General features: G+C 30.3%; 1 protein-coding gene across 1 annotated transcript; it reads left to right on the forward strand.

Annotated features, from left to right (window-relative positions):
• The first annotated feature begins 333 nt into the window (after positions 1 to 333).
• Positions 334 to 7,601, forward strand: LOC130815738 (uncharacterized). The gene is made up of 11 exons (XM_057682250.1): positions 334 to 461; positions 1,540 to 3,873; positions 4,066 to 4,122; positions 4,231 to 4,521; positions 4,987 to 5,231; positions 5,363 to 5,434; positions 5,530 to 5,629; positions 6,317 to 6,533; positions 6,633 to 6,792; positions 7,042 to 7,165; positions 7,372 to 7,601. Exons 1-9 carry the CDS (start codon positions 384 to 386, stop codon positions 6,755 to 6,757), a joined length of 3,519 nt encoding a protein of 1,172 aa, XP_057538233.1. The 5' UTR covers positions 334 to 383; the 3' UTR covers positions 6,758 to 6,792; positions 7,042 to 7,165; positions 7,372 to 7,601.
• Positions 7,602 to 15,698: the final 8,097 nt, after the last annotated feature.

Below are 15,698 nucleotides of genomic sequence, written 5' to 3' on the forward strand. Positions count from 1 at the left end.
TCTCAAATACTATTAACGCTTACTTACTTAATAATCGGCAAAAACTTTAAATCAATTTATAAAAAAAAAAAAAAAGAATTTAGCAAAAAAATTTATAATAATAATTTCTATTTCCATTTAATTTTTCCACACCCATTTTTTTTGGGGAAAGTTTGTTATTAACAATTTACCAAGTAAACGTAGAGTGTTTTTTTTTTTTTTTTTTTTCCTTTTTATTCTCGAATACTATTAACCGTTAATTACTTATTAATCGGAGAAAAAACTTTTAAAAAGAAAAAATCAAAAAAAGAAAACGTTAGAAGTAGTAGTACTTAGAAAACTAAAATCTGTTATATAGAGCGAACTGTGTTCTGTTTTTGCTGGCAGCGACGTACAACTCACTAATGGCAGATTCAAATCCCAATAAAAGAAGAAGACGATTATTTCCTCAGAAATTGCTTGTCATAGGTTCTAAAGTTGAGGTATTTTCACCCACATTATTCTGTTTTGGATTATCATCTTGTTTTTTCTTTTATTTATTGTTTCCCCTGTTTTCAAAACTGCGATTTGTATGGTTTGAATTTTTCTTTCGATATAATTTTGTGATAATTTTTTACCCTTTTGGATTAATTTTATTGGGTATGCTAGGAATTTTGATAATTTCTTTGAAAGTTTTTGTTTTTGATTGAATTGGGTAGTCAGTATGATTTGATTGAAAATCTCATGCAATGGTTGGATTTGGGGTTTTTCGTTTGTGGGTTTCATTTAATTGATTTGAATTTAGGATCAAAGTCTTTTTATTGCAGTCGTAGTAGTTTTTTTTGTTAGTTTGATTTTCCATGCATTGTTCTGTGTTCATAGTTGCATTGTGTATATCACTATGTTGGCTTGCAATATTTTTATTTTTTTTGTATTTTGTTTTTGGTTATGGATTTAGTTTTGTTGTATATGTATTGACGGTTAGGGTTTATGGGTTTTTGGTGAGATTCATGGGAAAAATTTTCTAAATTATGAATTTTGTAGCCAAATTACATTTGATCATCAACTGCTATTGTTGGATTGTTTCATGGGTTTTTGATGAGATTCAAGTTTATGTTCTTCTTCTTCTTCTTCATCAATGACTTTGTAAACGTTCATCTATTTATGTATTAACCCGGACTATCAATCACTTGCTGTAACAGATTCTGATTTCATTTTGATCACTCTGCATGTTTTGTTGAAAAAGAATCCATTTAGGCAACTTTTACATGTTAGGATTTTGGGAATCTTCATATTGTTGATAGAGTTTATATATGGATATTTTTGGCTTGCTTATGGGATGTTCTGGGTCTTTTGTTTTCATTGTTGGTCATTTTCGAGTCGATGATCTCACTAGCCGAAACCTCCTTATCTCCTCTACTTAGGGTATGGTTTCTTGTCGTCCAACCCTTCCTAGACCCAGAACATAACTTTTATGAACTGAATGTATTCAGAATGATGATGATGTTTAGTAATGTTAAAACGTGTCGGTTTCATGATGGAAAACCAGCTTAAATGTTCTTGTTTAATTCATGGGTATAGGTTAGAAGTCTCCAAGGTGGACTTCAAGGATCCTGGCATCCTGGTGAAATCATTTCTAGTGATATCGGATCCCACCACGTGAAATATTCTAATATTCTTGCAAGTGAAACCATAGAAGTTTGTTCAACCGATAAAAGCGCTACCACACATAAGCGAGGAAGGATAAGACCAAGCCCTTCATTTTTTGAACTGGAAGAACAAGATCAGCATTATGGTGTTTGTGTTGATTGTTACTACAATGAGGCTTGGTGGGAAGGTGTGGTTTTTGACTATGAACATGGTTCAAGTGAAAGGTGTATATTCTTTCCTGATTCAGGGAATACATTGATGAGCAATGTTAAGAACCTAAGGTTAACCCATGATTGGGACAAGGATACAGGAGAGTGGACTCCTCGAGGGAATTGGTATTTTCTACAGATCATGGAGGAGTACAAGAGGGATCATAAGTTTATACCCATCTCTGTAAAGCAAATATGGTATGATATGAATGGAAAAAAAGGATTCAGTGAGATTGGGGAATGGCCATTTCCTGTCCAGTCTTTGTGCCGTAAGCTGGTAGAACAGGTTATGAATGAAAGTATGAGACTAACCGTAGATGCATTAATGATGTATGAAGATTTCTTAATAGAGAATGCAAATAGTCTTGCAGTGGTCGGAGAAATGTGCGAGAATAATGAGTTGACAGTAACTGATTTGGTGGATTCTCGATCCACGAATAATCAAGTAGCGCCTACACAACCAGATTTTCCATCAATGATATGTTCAGATCCGAAAGAGTTTGATTCGAGCAAACTACCTGAAAGTGAGCTTGTGTTTAGTAATAATTTTAGATTGAATCAGAAAAAACAGGAGAGACAAAGTAATAAAAGCTTCCAGATTGTTCAAAGTGAATTGAGTCTCAAACCCGAGCTTTGCCAAAAAGCTATTTATGATTATCTTCAGGCAGAAAGGGTGACGAGTAATTTGACTAACAGCTTCAGGCATCATCTCCTTGCTTTGGGATATGTAATCGAGAAATGTGATAAGAATAACAGTATTCGTTATAAGTCTCCAAGTGGAAGAACATTTTACAATCTACGTCAGTGTGCGAAATTTGAGAAGAAATCAATAGAGAATTCTTTGTTAGCAGATCAAGACATCTGGACTAGAAATGCACAACCAGTTAAGGTGGAAAAAACCGATGCAACGCGTAATACTAAAACAAAGAGAAAATGGGTAGAGAACTGCTCTCCTGAAGATGTCGAGGATGGCATGATTTCTTCATATACTAATCCAGAAGAACCCAAAAAACTAAAGGTGGCAAACATCAGTGAAGTTTCTGATGAAACAATAGAGACAAATGTTGTGAACTTGGGTGTTGAATCAAAATATTGCCCTGAAGCAATATCTCAGTATGTGAATTCAAGTAAAGATGAAAACACGAAGAGCCCGAGTGAATTGCAGGATGAAGCTAGGGGGCATTTGTTGGCTACTGGATGGAAATTATGGGCAAAAATAAGGAAAGGAGTGCATGAATGGCGCTATGGTTCCCCTATGACTAAAAAGACATATTATTCACTGAAGTCAGTTTGTAAGGCTATTGTAGAAGGTGTGGAGATGTATGGTCAGGAGCTCTCAGGCAGTGAAATTTCGTGTTCTAGAGATGATCTGAATGGGTTTTTCTTACCAAGAAGATGCTCTAATAAACCCTCTCGGACTCTTTGGAACTTTAAATTCGCGAAGCGCCAAAAGAACTTAAAGGGTAATGTAGATTCTCTACCTTCGCCGGTTAATGAACAGGAACAAGGAGACGGAGATAATGGGTTGACAAAGTGTCATTCTAAGCGAAGGGAGAGTAAAGTAAGTATCAGTTCTCGAGTGCTGCGATCTAGTAAAAGAACTCAGGCAGCTCCCGCGTGTACATCTCAGGCCCCTCGCACTGTACTTTCATGGCTGATTGACAAAAATGCGGTGTTGGCGAGGGAAAAAGTGCTATACTACAGGCATGGGGAAGATAAGCCTGCAGCTGAAGGACGAATTACTGGTTCCGGGATAATTTGCAGTTGTTGCACCAATATTTACACTCTAAGTGGCTTCACAGCTCATGCTGGTTGCAATTCTCATCAACCAGCTACAAACCTATATTTTTGTCGAGATAGGAAATTTTTGTTTCAGCGTCAGTTGGATTTGATGCGAGAAAAAGTCCGGAACTTCACTAGAAAACCACTGGAAAGAGCTTGTATGAAAAGGCACAAAACCTGGAATGATGTATGTTCAGTTTGCTGTGATGGAGGTGAATTAATTCTTTGTGATCGATGTCCATCGGCGTTCCATGAAAAATGCCTTAAATTGCAGGTTGGTTCCCCTTCTTCCTTCTCCATCTCAAATAATTATTGTCTTTGGGTTTTGCATAATTTATTATTTGGTTGTTATCTTCCTTGTTGGTCTCTTGTTTCGCTAGGCCAAAGATTTATACTTCCTTGGTTTCAGATTAATAATGAACTATATTAAAATGATTCGTTACTTCTTATTTATGTGAAAATGTAGATGATGTTTGCTTCCAAGTTTCAATCAGAAACAACCTCTTTGCTATCACTAACATGGGTAAGGTTGCGTATATTCGACCCTCAAACCTCGCCTAGGTGGGAGCCACATATTTACATTGGGGTAATGGAACGTTGTTTTGATCTTATTCTTCGTTGTTTTTTTCAGAACATTCCTGAAGGTGATTGGTTCTGTCCTTCATGTCGTTGTGGAATTTGCAGTGAAAGCTATTCTGATAACACAAAATATTCCACCGAGAAAAACATCCTATCTTGTCATCAATGCGAGCGACAATGTAGGTTTTTCTACTGTAATTCGTGTATGTACTTGAAATCTATGGGTTCTAATATGTTTAGTGTACACCGTGCAGATCATGCTCATTGCGTAAGAAATAGAAATATGGTTGAGCCTGATGCTGATCCCACCGAAAATTGGTTTTGCTGTAAAATGTGTGAAAAGGTACTTGCCTTGTTTCTTTATTTCTTGTTGACTCTGTGCATTTAGTATGAATTTTGCCGTCAATGAAGTAGAGCTCGTTTATTATTGTTTGGTATAGAGTATAGATGGTTGCCAAGTTAGTAAATGATTATATGTCAAAAAATATATAAATAGTGGAAAACATTAAATTTATTACGTTTCTTATAATTTTTTGTAAAATATGTGGCTTCCCTAGTGATAATGAAGGGAGTCGAAGATTAAGTAGACCACAATAAGTGCAAAAATAAGGCCGCATCACTGCGTCGTGACCATATTGTAAAGGTTTTTAAGTTTACCACGACCATCAAAATACAGGACGTATTGACCTTGAAATAATCTGCATCACAGGACAAATCGAGATTACTAGTATTTGAATGTATATTTTATAAAGAATTTTTCCTGGCTTGGTTGCTGGTTCTGACCACATGCTGTCTGCCGATTCTTTAGGTGCATTGGGGTCTCCAACAGATTCTCGGTAAACCCTTTCTTGTTGGTCAAAATGGCTTAACATGGACATTGGTCAAGCCCATGGACTATCTGGTGGATGATAACGATGATTGCGATGTTGTTGCCATGGTGGAAAATTTCAGCAAACTTAATGTTGCACTTGAAGTGATGCATGAATGTTTTGAGCCTGTGAAAGATCCTCAAACCAAGCGAGATCTTGTAGAAGATGTTATTTTCTGCAGGGGGTGAGATTCTCCGATCCTCAAACCCATCATCAATCGAAATACACCATCCTCTTATTGCTCTCTATTAGCTTTTTATTTGCGCGCTTCACTCTTAATGCGAGTATTTTTCTGTTCAGGTCTCATCTCAATAGACTTAACTACAAAGGATTCTATACAGTACTTCTTGAAAGAGATGACGAGTTGATTACTGTCGCCATTTTAAGGTACAGACTTTTATCTCAACTCTAGATTGAGCAATTTTCTTGTTTCATATTAATAAGTACTTATTGGAGCCTAAAATCATTATTTCTTCTTGAAGGGTCTATGGCGATAAGGTGGCTGAAGTTCCACTTGTTGCTACTCGGTTTAAGCATCGGCGTCTTGGAATGTGTCGCCTAGTTATGCAAGAGATTGAAAAGGTGCTCTTTTCTACTTGGATGTTACTTTCTGCTCTTGTTGCACACTTTGTTACTCGGACTCTTCATTTTGCTTCACGTACTCGTGTCCGATCCTTGACCTCGGACTTTGGTATGGGACTTAGACACTTCATTTTAGGCGTAAAATTGAATATTTAGACATATTCGATACTTTTGGACACATACCATTATCCAACATCAATACCCGAGTCCAAATAACATAGGTTAGCATAAGGCATTTAAGTTAGATCTTGGTTTCGGATGATAATAGACTATAATGGCTCATTAAATCATGTGCATTTCTTATTTATGTGAAGTTGCAAATGATGTTTGCTACCAACAATCAATCGGAAACAAAAAGGGTAATGGAATGTAACGAAATATTGTTGTTGTTGGACAAGAGCCATCCAGGTTCAAATCTTACCAAAGTGGGGTTCAACCTTAAAAACATTTGCTCCTTTCTCACTTCTTTACAAAAATAAGTTTGTAGTCAGTAAATATGATCATAATCTATTACTATATTAGGAAAGACAAAGACTTTCTGTAAACATCCGAGACTAGTAATCATTCTAGTATCTTATGCTGTCTTGCTCTGCTGTAGACAGTAGATTTTCATCTGCACTGCTCAAATTGAATTGGGGTGTCGTTTTAAAACTATCATATTATTTACCCGTACAATTTTTTTTCCAGAATTTGATCAACCTAGGCGTAAAGAGTCTGGTTCTTCCTGCTGCTGCAAGTGCGTTGAACACTTGGACTACTGCGTTTGGATTTACGCCAATTACTAAGTCTGAAAGATCTGAATTCCTGAGTTACAACTTCTTGGACTTTCACGATGCCGTCATTTGCCAAAAATCTTTGAGGAAGGTTGTTTCACCTCTTCCGCAATTGCCTAGCAATGCAGTTGGTAAGAAAATTTTCCGTTTCGTAGTTTTAAATTCGATCAAAGGTCTCTGTGTGATTGTTCACGTCCTCAGACCCGCTACATTATTATCGCTTTGTGCAGGCCGTGCAGCTGCTCAATGGAACATAAAAAAGAAACGTATTACTCCCGAGTCTGAAGGGGGTAGTGATATATATGAATCTTACCAAGACGACCTACTCGAAGGCAGTGAAACTAAGGACGACTAACAGGACGAGTATCTAACACCAGCTGCACTTAAAGGGTAAGTGCACTGAAGTGTTTGTTTGTTCTTCATTTTTTCGCTCATTTATGAAACGAAAACGTGCTCCTTTATCATTTTCGGTAATGATGGTCATGTCCATTTCACAAACGAGCCCAAAAATAATTTAAAAATATTTGTTTTTCATTTTTCTAAGTGACTACCAATTTCCTTTTTAACTAGTAAATTTCCAATCTGTTTGACACAGTCCCATAATAATTACTCCTACTTAATATGTTACATTACCATCAGGGTTAAATAAGCTCGCGATCTGTCTACATTCACCTTTATATGACAATCAAAGAGCAACACCGGATACACATAAAGACATGCCTTTGATGATCGAACAAAACTTGTGAACGAGCTCAACTCAAAGGTTTGTCTTGGATGTCGATACTTTTTTGGCTTCGGGAATATTGATTATGTGTGCTAATAGCGTGAAAGATAAACTAAACTGTAATGACAATAGGCAACTTTCGCCTATTGTGACATCGTTGTAACATTTCGTTTCTTCTTTCGAAGTTCAAAACTAATTGTATATCCAAAGTTTTAACACGGGTTTTTGCGTTTCGCTCTTTATAGGTGAATGATCCGACTAAAATTATACGAAAGAATGAAGGACGCGAAGCCAAGACTTGAAGCTTTCATTGCCTTAAAATGGAAGTATATTTGTATGTACTGGTTTTCTCCTCTAACAAATATGGAAGCTGTTTAACCATGATCAGAGTGCAGCAAATTTTGAGTATAAAATTGGGATTATTGGTGAGGGTAGTATAACATTTATATATTAAGTATGTCAGTTTAGGAAATAGTGAAAAGTAGTATAATAGATGATTTTATGTAGGAACAGAATAAATATATAAAAACATTTTATTTTGAGTTCTTAACAATCAAAAGCTTATAATTACATTTTCGTTTATTTAATCGTTTAATTTGCATTTTTACATTTACATGTTCTATTACATTACATTTCTAGTCCAAATCAAATATTTTTGTCGTTCCCATAACCACTATAAAAAAAGCATAACATAGGAACCATACAAAATGGTGGCCATCTGGTTGCTATTGGACCAGATGGCTACCGTTAGTGCTTGTTCGCTATACATATCATTGATGCGGACAATGACAACTAGTAAAAAGTGATAGCCAATTGGTGGCAATTGGTGACCATATAGCTACAACTGGTCGCCATTGGCGACCAACCAATCTCGTAGCCATCGAGTCGCCAAAAACCGTATCTCACGACTATGTTTTAATTTGACTACTGAGAATATAATACAAACATAGAGTAACTGGTGAATGGTTTTAAAAAAAAACAAATGAAACAATTTATCACAATAGAAGGGAGTATTATTTATCATGTATTAATTGTTATTCACTAAATATTACTAATGATTATTTGTTATTTGTTAAGAATATTTATTACTTGTGTTTATTATCTACTATTTACTATTTACCATTAAATCCTCGATCCTCAGTACAAATACAAAAAAAAAAAAAAAAAAAAAAAAACTTATATTTCTCCTTATTATATTAAAATTTATTTTACTTCCTATATACTCTCCAATATGCAATTCCTTCAACTATTACAACTCCACCACCAACCGCCTCCATAACAAGTAGACTATGAAAAATTATATACTTCAAATGCTCATTTTTGTCGTCATTTATAATTTTTCCAGATTACACTTTCTCTCTTGATCGTCCATTTTGAAGAGGCATGTTAAGAAAAAGATTGTTCACAATCCTCCGTTTGAGATGCATATTTTATTACAAATATTTATAATCTATCAAATACATCATTATTAGACATCTTAAACATGTTTACACGCAACAAAAGCTTTAACATTAACTTTTAAAGGAGACCAGAAATGACATTAACGTACGTAAAATGAGTTTTTGCTTCTTTGGTTTTGGTTTTTTGATTGCTTACAAAAAAAAAAAAAAAAAAAAAAGAAAAAGTGAAAGTCATTATTTTTGACTATGCCTCAATGATTGCATTATAAAAATGTTATTATACACTATTTTAGGTCTACAAAGTTAAATCATTATTTCTTTTTATTGTTATCATAAAATCTTCCAATGCTCTAATATATATATGCAATTTCTTCAACTGTTGCAACTCGGGCGAATCGCCACCAACTGCCTCGATAATTAACAAGTAGACAATGAAAAATTATATACTCTAACGGCCTGTTTGATAGGTAATGAGAATGAAAAGTTAGTGTAATTTTGGGTGAAAAATATCTTGGCTATTTTGATGGTCATTCTTGTCCAACTAATCATCTCATTTCTTTATAAAATCCATTTCAATGCATTACCAATGGAAGAGACGGTATTAGGTGATAATGGAAATTTGTAAACAAAAGAACTTTTTTGTGATCAAAGTTTCATTAACATGGAAAGGATATGAAACTTTTGATGAAATTTTACACTATAAATCATTCCCATTACCACCATTTAATACCATTAACCAAACGGACCGTAAATGCTCATAGTTGTCGTCCTTTATTCTAAGATTGCACTTTCTCTGTCGATCATCCATGTTAAAGAGACATATTAAGGGAAAAATTGCCCACAATAAACCATAATCACATATAGCCTAACGACTATATTCCCTGATTAGAATATTATTACCTCATTTGTATTTATTTCGTTTTCCTATAGTAACTTATAAGATTATTCTCTAGTTTTAACATTGATCTCATATAATTAGTCATATAATATGTACTTCATTATTCAATTCAATAAATAAATTTCAATCTTTACAAATACCATGTTAAAAAACCAATTAAAAATAAATCTAGTGTTTCTCTATTATATAATCTGTCAAATAGATCATTATTAGACTTGTTAAATATGTTTACACGCTAACCTATGTTACTCAAACACTTCATTTTGTTTCACATACCCGTGTTTGATCCTTGTTCCTCGAATATTATTATGTCATTTTGACAATTCATTTTAAACGTAAAATTAAACACTTAAAGGTATTCAACAATTGAATACATACCAGTTCAAATAAAATAGCACTCAACAAAAGCTATACCAGAAATACATTAACGTGCGTATAAGGAGTTTTAGTTATTTAGTTTTAATCTTTTGATTGCTTAGAAACTAAAACGTCTATAAAAAAAAGTGAAAGTCCATATTTTTGACTAAGACCATAATGATTGCATTATAAAATGTAATTGTACACTATTTTAGGTTTATAAAGTTAAATCATTACTATTTTTGGTAGTTCTAGCAGTCAGAAATAGTCCATCACAAAAGTAATTATTCATTACAAGTTTAATTTGTATACGTTGCGTTTCCTACTTAAATAATTGATACTAATATATCTTTTTATTAATAAGAATGTTCATGTATATTGTGAGTGTACATGTATATATATACATATATGTTTAATCACTCAAATCTCTCTCGAAGCTTCCAATTATTAGTTAGTGGTAAATAAAGGTTTCTCAATGTTTCTAGTCATAATGTGTGCTTAGATCCAGCAAATTATACAATAAGTTCGATTTGAATTTAATGACGGTACCAATATTCACATTAAAAAAATAAAAAGGTGTTGACAAAGATATATAAATAATATTTCCTTCGTTTCATAATACTTGCTACTGATAGTGATATTTTCCTACACAACATGTCACACTCAGTGACAAGAACAGAGAAAGTACATAATCTAACAATAAATTAGTAATAAAAAACCTTTTGAGAAAGTGCCCAAAAATATATTCGTGTGGACTCAATCCTAAAGAAACAGTATTGAATGTATTAGGTAAATAAATCGAGTTGGATGATTGATATATTGATACATTAGCAAAAAAAAATATAGTGGTCAATGATTGATAAAATTATTAATAAACAAATTAAATTTTTAAGTTTTATTTTTGGATGAAATTTTTTTTACAATTTGAGAAGTGAAAAGCTGTGAGGCTTAGAAAATGTGGTTCCTGAAGTTTCTTGTATACTATATAGTAACTTATATTTTTATATTCAAATGATTTAAATATCTTACTCCTATATCATTATTAACCATTATAGGATAGTCATGTTAAAAATACAACGGGAACTTATATCAATCTGACAAAAGTAAAGTACTTACGAGAATATTAGTCACATGATCAAATTAACTTAACTTTCTCTATCCCTAAGTTAAGTTTAGGTTCATGCATGCATATAGGATAGGCCTTTAAATTGATAAAAATCATATTTAAAGCATGTGTTTTTAACGTGAAGAAGTACTACCAAGTACCATCAAAATATCTGTCTAAGAACACAAAATAGGGTTAAAATTAAAGGTAAATCTAGACCAAAATCTTTAAAAAGGTTCAATAGACTAACTTATCAATATTAATTAGAAAAATTTATCAAGAATAATCCAACAATTTACTGATTTCTTCACAATAATTTCAACTTTTGATTAAATATCAATAATATCAACTATAAGAGGTGTTTGCTAAAAATACACCATGGTAACCTTTTATCTATAAAACAAGTCATTTTACATAAAAAAAATTTAAAAAGTAAATATTAAATTAAATTGTAAAAAATAAAAAAATTTAAAAAATAAAAAAGAGAAATAAAGTAAGTTTATTTTTATTTTAGCCTTTTTTCATTTTAAATACTTTTATTTATTTTTTTAGCTATTAACCTAAAAAAAACTGATCACCAATTAGGCAATAATGTTCTTGTATTGAGATTATTTATGATTAATAAAAATTAAAATTATAATAGATAAATTAATAAAATGTTGGATTATTATTGATAATTTTTCCCGCTAATTATTAATGTTTTTTAATCAAGAAATAGAACATAAAATTAATAGTGATTAAAAATGGTAGGACTATGGCCCCACCTCTCACTATTGCATAGGGTTAAAATGATAAAATCCAAAATGGGAAACAAGTGAACGGAAATGAATAAGCTATTAGGAATTCGGATTACAATGGGCCACAAAACATAGGAAGGGAAATGGTGTACTAGAGAGGAATGCACTGTCTTTTGTATGTACACAAAATTAGTTTCTATTGCTGTCTCGCAATTCGAAATAACAACTCTTTGGCCTTTGCCTTAACAACTAAGTATTGTTTTAATTAAAGAGCATTCACAGATGACAATTTTAAAAAAAAAAAAAAGAAAAAAGAAAAAAAAGAAAAGAGGACAATTAGTGGGGAAACGCACTTTTAAAAGATAATGGGAATATAAAATGACATCAATGGTTGAATATTAGTATCCAAGACGAACTCAAAAATAGATTTTTATAAGTTTAGTGTAATTAATTAAATCGGAGGAGATCAAAATTTGATTGTGAGAATTAAATTTCTATCATTAAAAAGTAAAAATAATAGTCCTAAATCACTAGATTAATCGTCATTAACCTATATTTTTCACTGATCAAAATAAATATAATAAATAAAAATAGTCTGATACTCATAAATTAAAAAAAAAATACAAGTGAAATATTTTACCTTTTTAAAATACTTGTAACATTTATTTTTTTCACTCAGTCCAATATATTAATTTAATTTTTAATATCTCTAATTACATATAATAAAATATTATAAAAATTTGATATTAATAACCTTTGCAATGAGACGAATCAAATAAGATCTCATTTGACTATGTTTTAACTTATAGATTAAAAATTAATCACAAGCTAAGAGTGGCGAATGAATAGTATCATATATTCTAATGTTGCAACTAATATGGAACGGAGGAAGTAAAAACATATAAAATTTAAACAAAAATTTAATATATTTTCGAGTTATAAATTTATAATACATTTTAAAATTCTATTTTTTTATATTTTTACAAAAATTTTAAAAAGTAAAAAATAAATAATTCAAATAAAATAAACCAAATATAAATTAATATTCAAGTTTATTTTTATAATCTTTATATTAGTATAATTTAATATGTTGTGACTTGTACGAGTTCGAACCCACTTATGTTGAGTCTTGCACACCATTATAGAAGTACTTTGGAGGGTTGAAGTTTTTTATTTTATGGTGAGATTTTCTATAAAGTAATTTGAAATCTTTACAATATTGACCACTTTGTTTTGACACCTTTTATTAGTTTCTTTTAACTTGGTTTCCCATGCAACTAGCAACATAAAGTAGAAGTATAATTGTATAAACCATATTTTACGTTAGAAAAGACAGCTTTTACAAAGTTAATTTTGTTATTAAAATAAAACTTAAAGAGAAATTGTTTTTTTTAAATCGGGTCTTACGATAAGTTGAAGCATGTCCTACTTTCTTAAATATGAATTCGAATTCAATTTTCACTAGCCACTTTCCTTCCCCTCCGTCGTCTACCCTATAATTGCAATAAAATGTTATTTATTTTAAACTCAAAAGATAAACTAATTAATATATAAGTTTTATTGGGTTTTATAAAAAAATTCATAAAAAGTGAAGTACTCTCCTAAAAGGTCACATAAATCAGCCAATGGCGCTAACAAATTAAGGACACTAAAATTTGATTAAAAAAACAACAAAAATTTGTAAATTAAATTAGAATTAATTAAATTTAAAATAGTAATTGTCACAAATATAACAAGACATTAAGCTAAATACCAGTTGAAAAGGAGACAGCTGTCCCCCAATTACCATTGTTTTTCATTCTACATAAACACCCAACTATGTGAAGGTTTACCTAATATTATGGCCTTTTATTTTGATTAGTGGACCATGCAACTTTATTTAGTGTAGTTTTTCTTCATAAAATATCATATTATACAAAAAGTTACATCTCACAAGTAAGCCAAATCTTTACCCACAAACTCAACAACAAAGGAAATCCTTTACCATACATTATTATTTCAATTTTCGTCACAAATACCTACAAAATTAAAGATCTTGATCACCGGGTCTCATGAAAGACCGTCTCTTTGAGAGATGTCTTTTAGGCCCAACTCATAAAACCTCAATGTTCACTTACTATATCCTTAGTACCTACTTACATTATCCTTAATGTCTACTTACAATATACTTAATGTCCATCGAAAAAGTACTTAAAATGCCTACTTACAATATTCTTAATGCCTACCAAGAAACCTATCCTACTAGCTTACTTGCCACAACCTTAATGCCTACTTACAATGTCTTCAATGCTTACTTACAATATACTTAATGCCCACTGAGTCGGTATTTAAGTACTTACAATATTCTAAATGTCTACTTACAATATTCTTAATGCTTACCGAAAAACTTACTCTATATTTTTCTTTTTACCCAATTAAAAATGGTCTCCCACAAAAATTTATACTTAGTTGATAATTGATATAAATAATTCTTGGAAACAGTATACATAGTGTACAACTAATAGGTTTCTTTTGATGGTGCCTCTTATTACGCTTTTTGATTTTTCTTTTTTCCTTATTATATACAATACATTTGCGTTTTTTAACACTTTCATACCCGTTTTAAGTTCACCACGGCTTAAAATAATGAATATATCTCTGAAGTTGATATAAGCTGCTTGAAAATACTTGAGAGTAAGGTTATCTTTTATCCCTTTCTCCTTATATATAAATATATGGCCTATAAAATAAGTAGGACTCAATAAGATAAAACATTAAAATTTGTATAAAAAGCTAATAAAATGTTATATATAATGGAAACTAAATAACGAAATTTCACTAATAATAAATAATTTAAAAATAGGCGAAACACATTGTTGACATTGGAAAATTTCTAAAAGTGGTGGCTCTTTTTAAACTAATAATGCTCCAAAGTCTTACTTCAATAATTGTACAAAACTTGTAGTACTCATGTTTTTATAGAACTTAATAGGACAACTAATTGGATTGTAGTGTTGAAGTGTGATCTATTATTAGATATTATGTGAGTTGTTTAAAATTGAAAAATGAAAAGATAATACGTTATTTTATAAATTTGAGAAGTAACTCTTATTATTACCGGTTGATTTTAGTATTGACATCTTTTCAGTTTGTATGTGTGTTACGTATTGTCTCCGTTTCAAATTACTTGCAACATTGAAAAATGACACTATTTATTCATCACCCTTAATTTGTAATTAATTTTAAATCTATTAGTTAAAACATAGTCAAATGAAATTTTGTTTGATTCATAAAATAAATTTCCCAAAAACTATTATCGTTTTAAATTGGACGTGTTTTCATGTTCATTGTATGAAACCAAATGTAACCTATTAATATAATTGAATTGAATTTAATTGTTTTAATTATTTATGAGATGTAATTAATGAACTATTGATAAAATCACCATAAGGTACTCGCAATTAATAGGATTCCAATTCCTAATTTTAATTTCACAAAATAATATTATCAATTGAGTCAAATTTGTTGGTACTTTCTAGTCTAGAAGATTTATTCACGATCAAGTGGGGTATACTTAAGTAAAAACTCTATATATATATATATTTATTATATATATATATATATATATATATATATATATATATATATATATATATATATATATATATATATATATATATATATATATATATATATATATATATATATATATATATATATATATATATATATATATATATATATATATATATATATATATATATATATATATATATATATATATATATATATATATATATATATATATATATATATATATATATATATATATATATATATATATATATATATATATATATATATATATATATATATATATATATATATATATATATATATATATATATATATATATATATATATATATATATATATATATATATATATATATATATATATATATATATATATATATATATATATATATATATATATATATATATATATATATATATATATATATATATATATATATATATATATATATATATATATATATATATATATATATATATATATATATATATATATATAT

This window comes from Amaranthus tricolor, chromosome 1, assembly GCF_026212465.1.
Source record: "Amaranthus tricolor cultivar Red isolate AtriRed21 chromosome 1, ASM2621246v1, whole genome shotgun sequence".
Taxonomy (NCBI): Eukaryota; Viridiplantae; Streptophyta; class Magnoliopsida; order Caryophyllales; family Amaranthaceae; genus Amaranthus; species Amaranthus tricolor.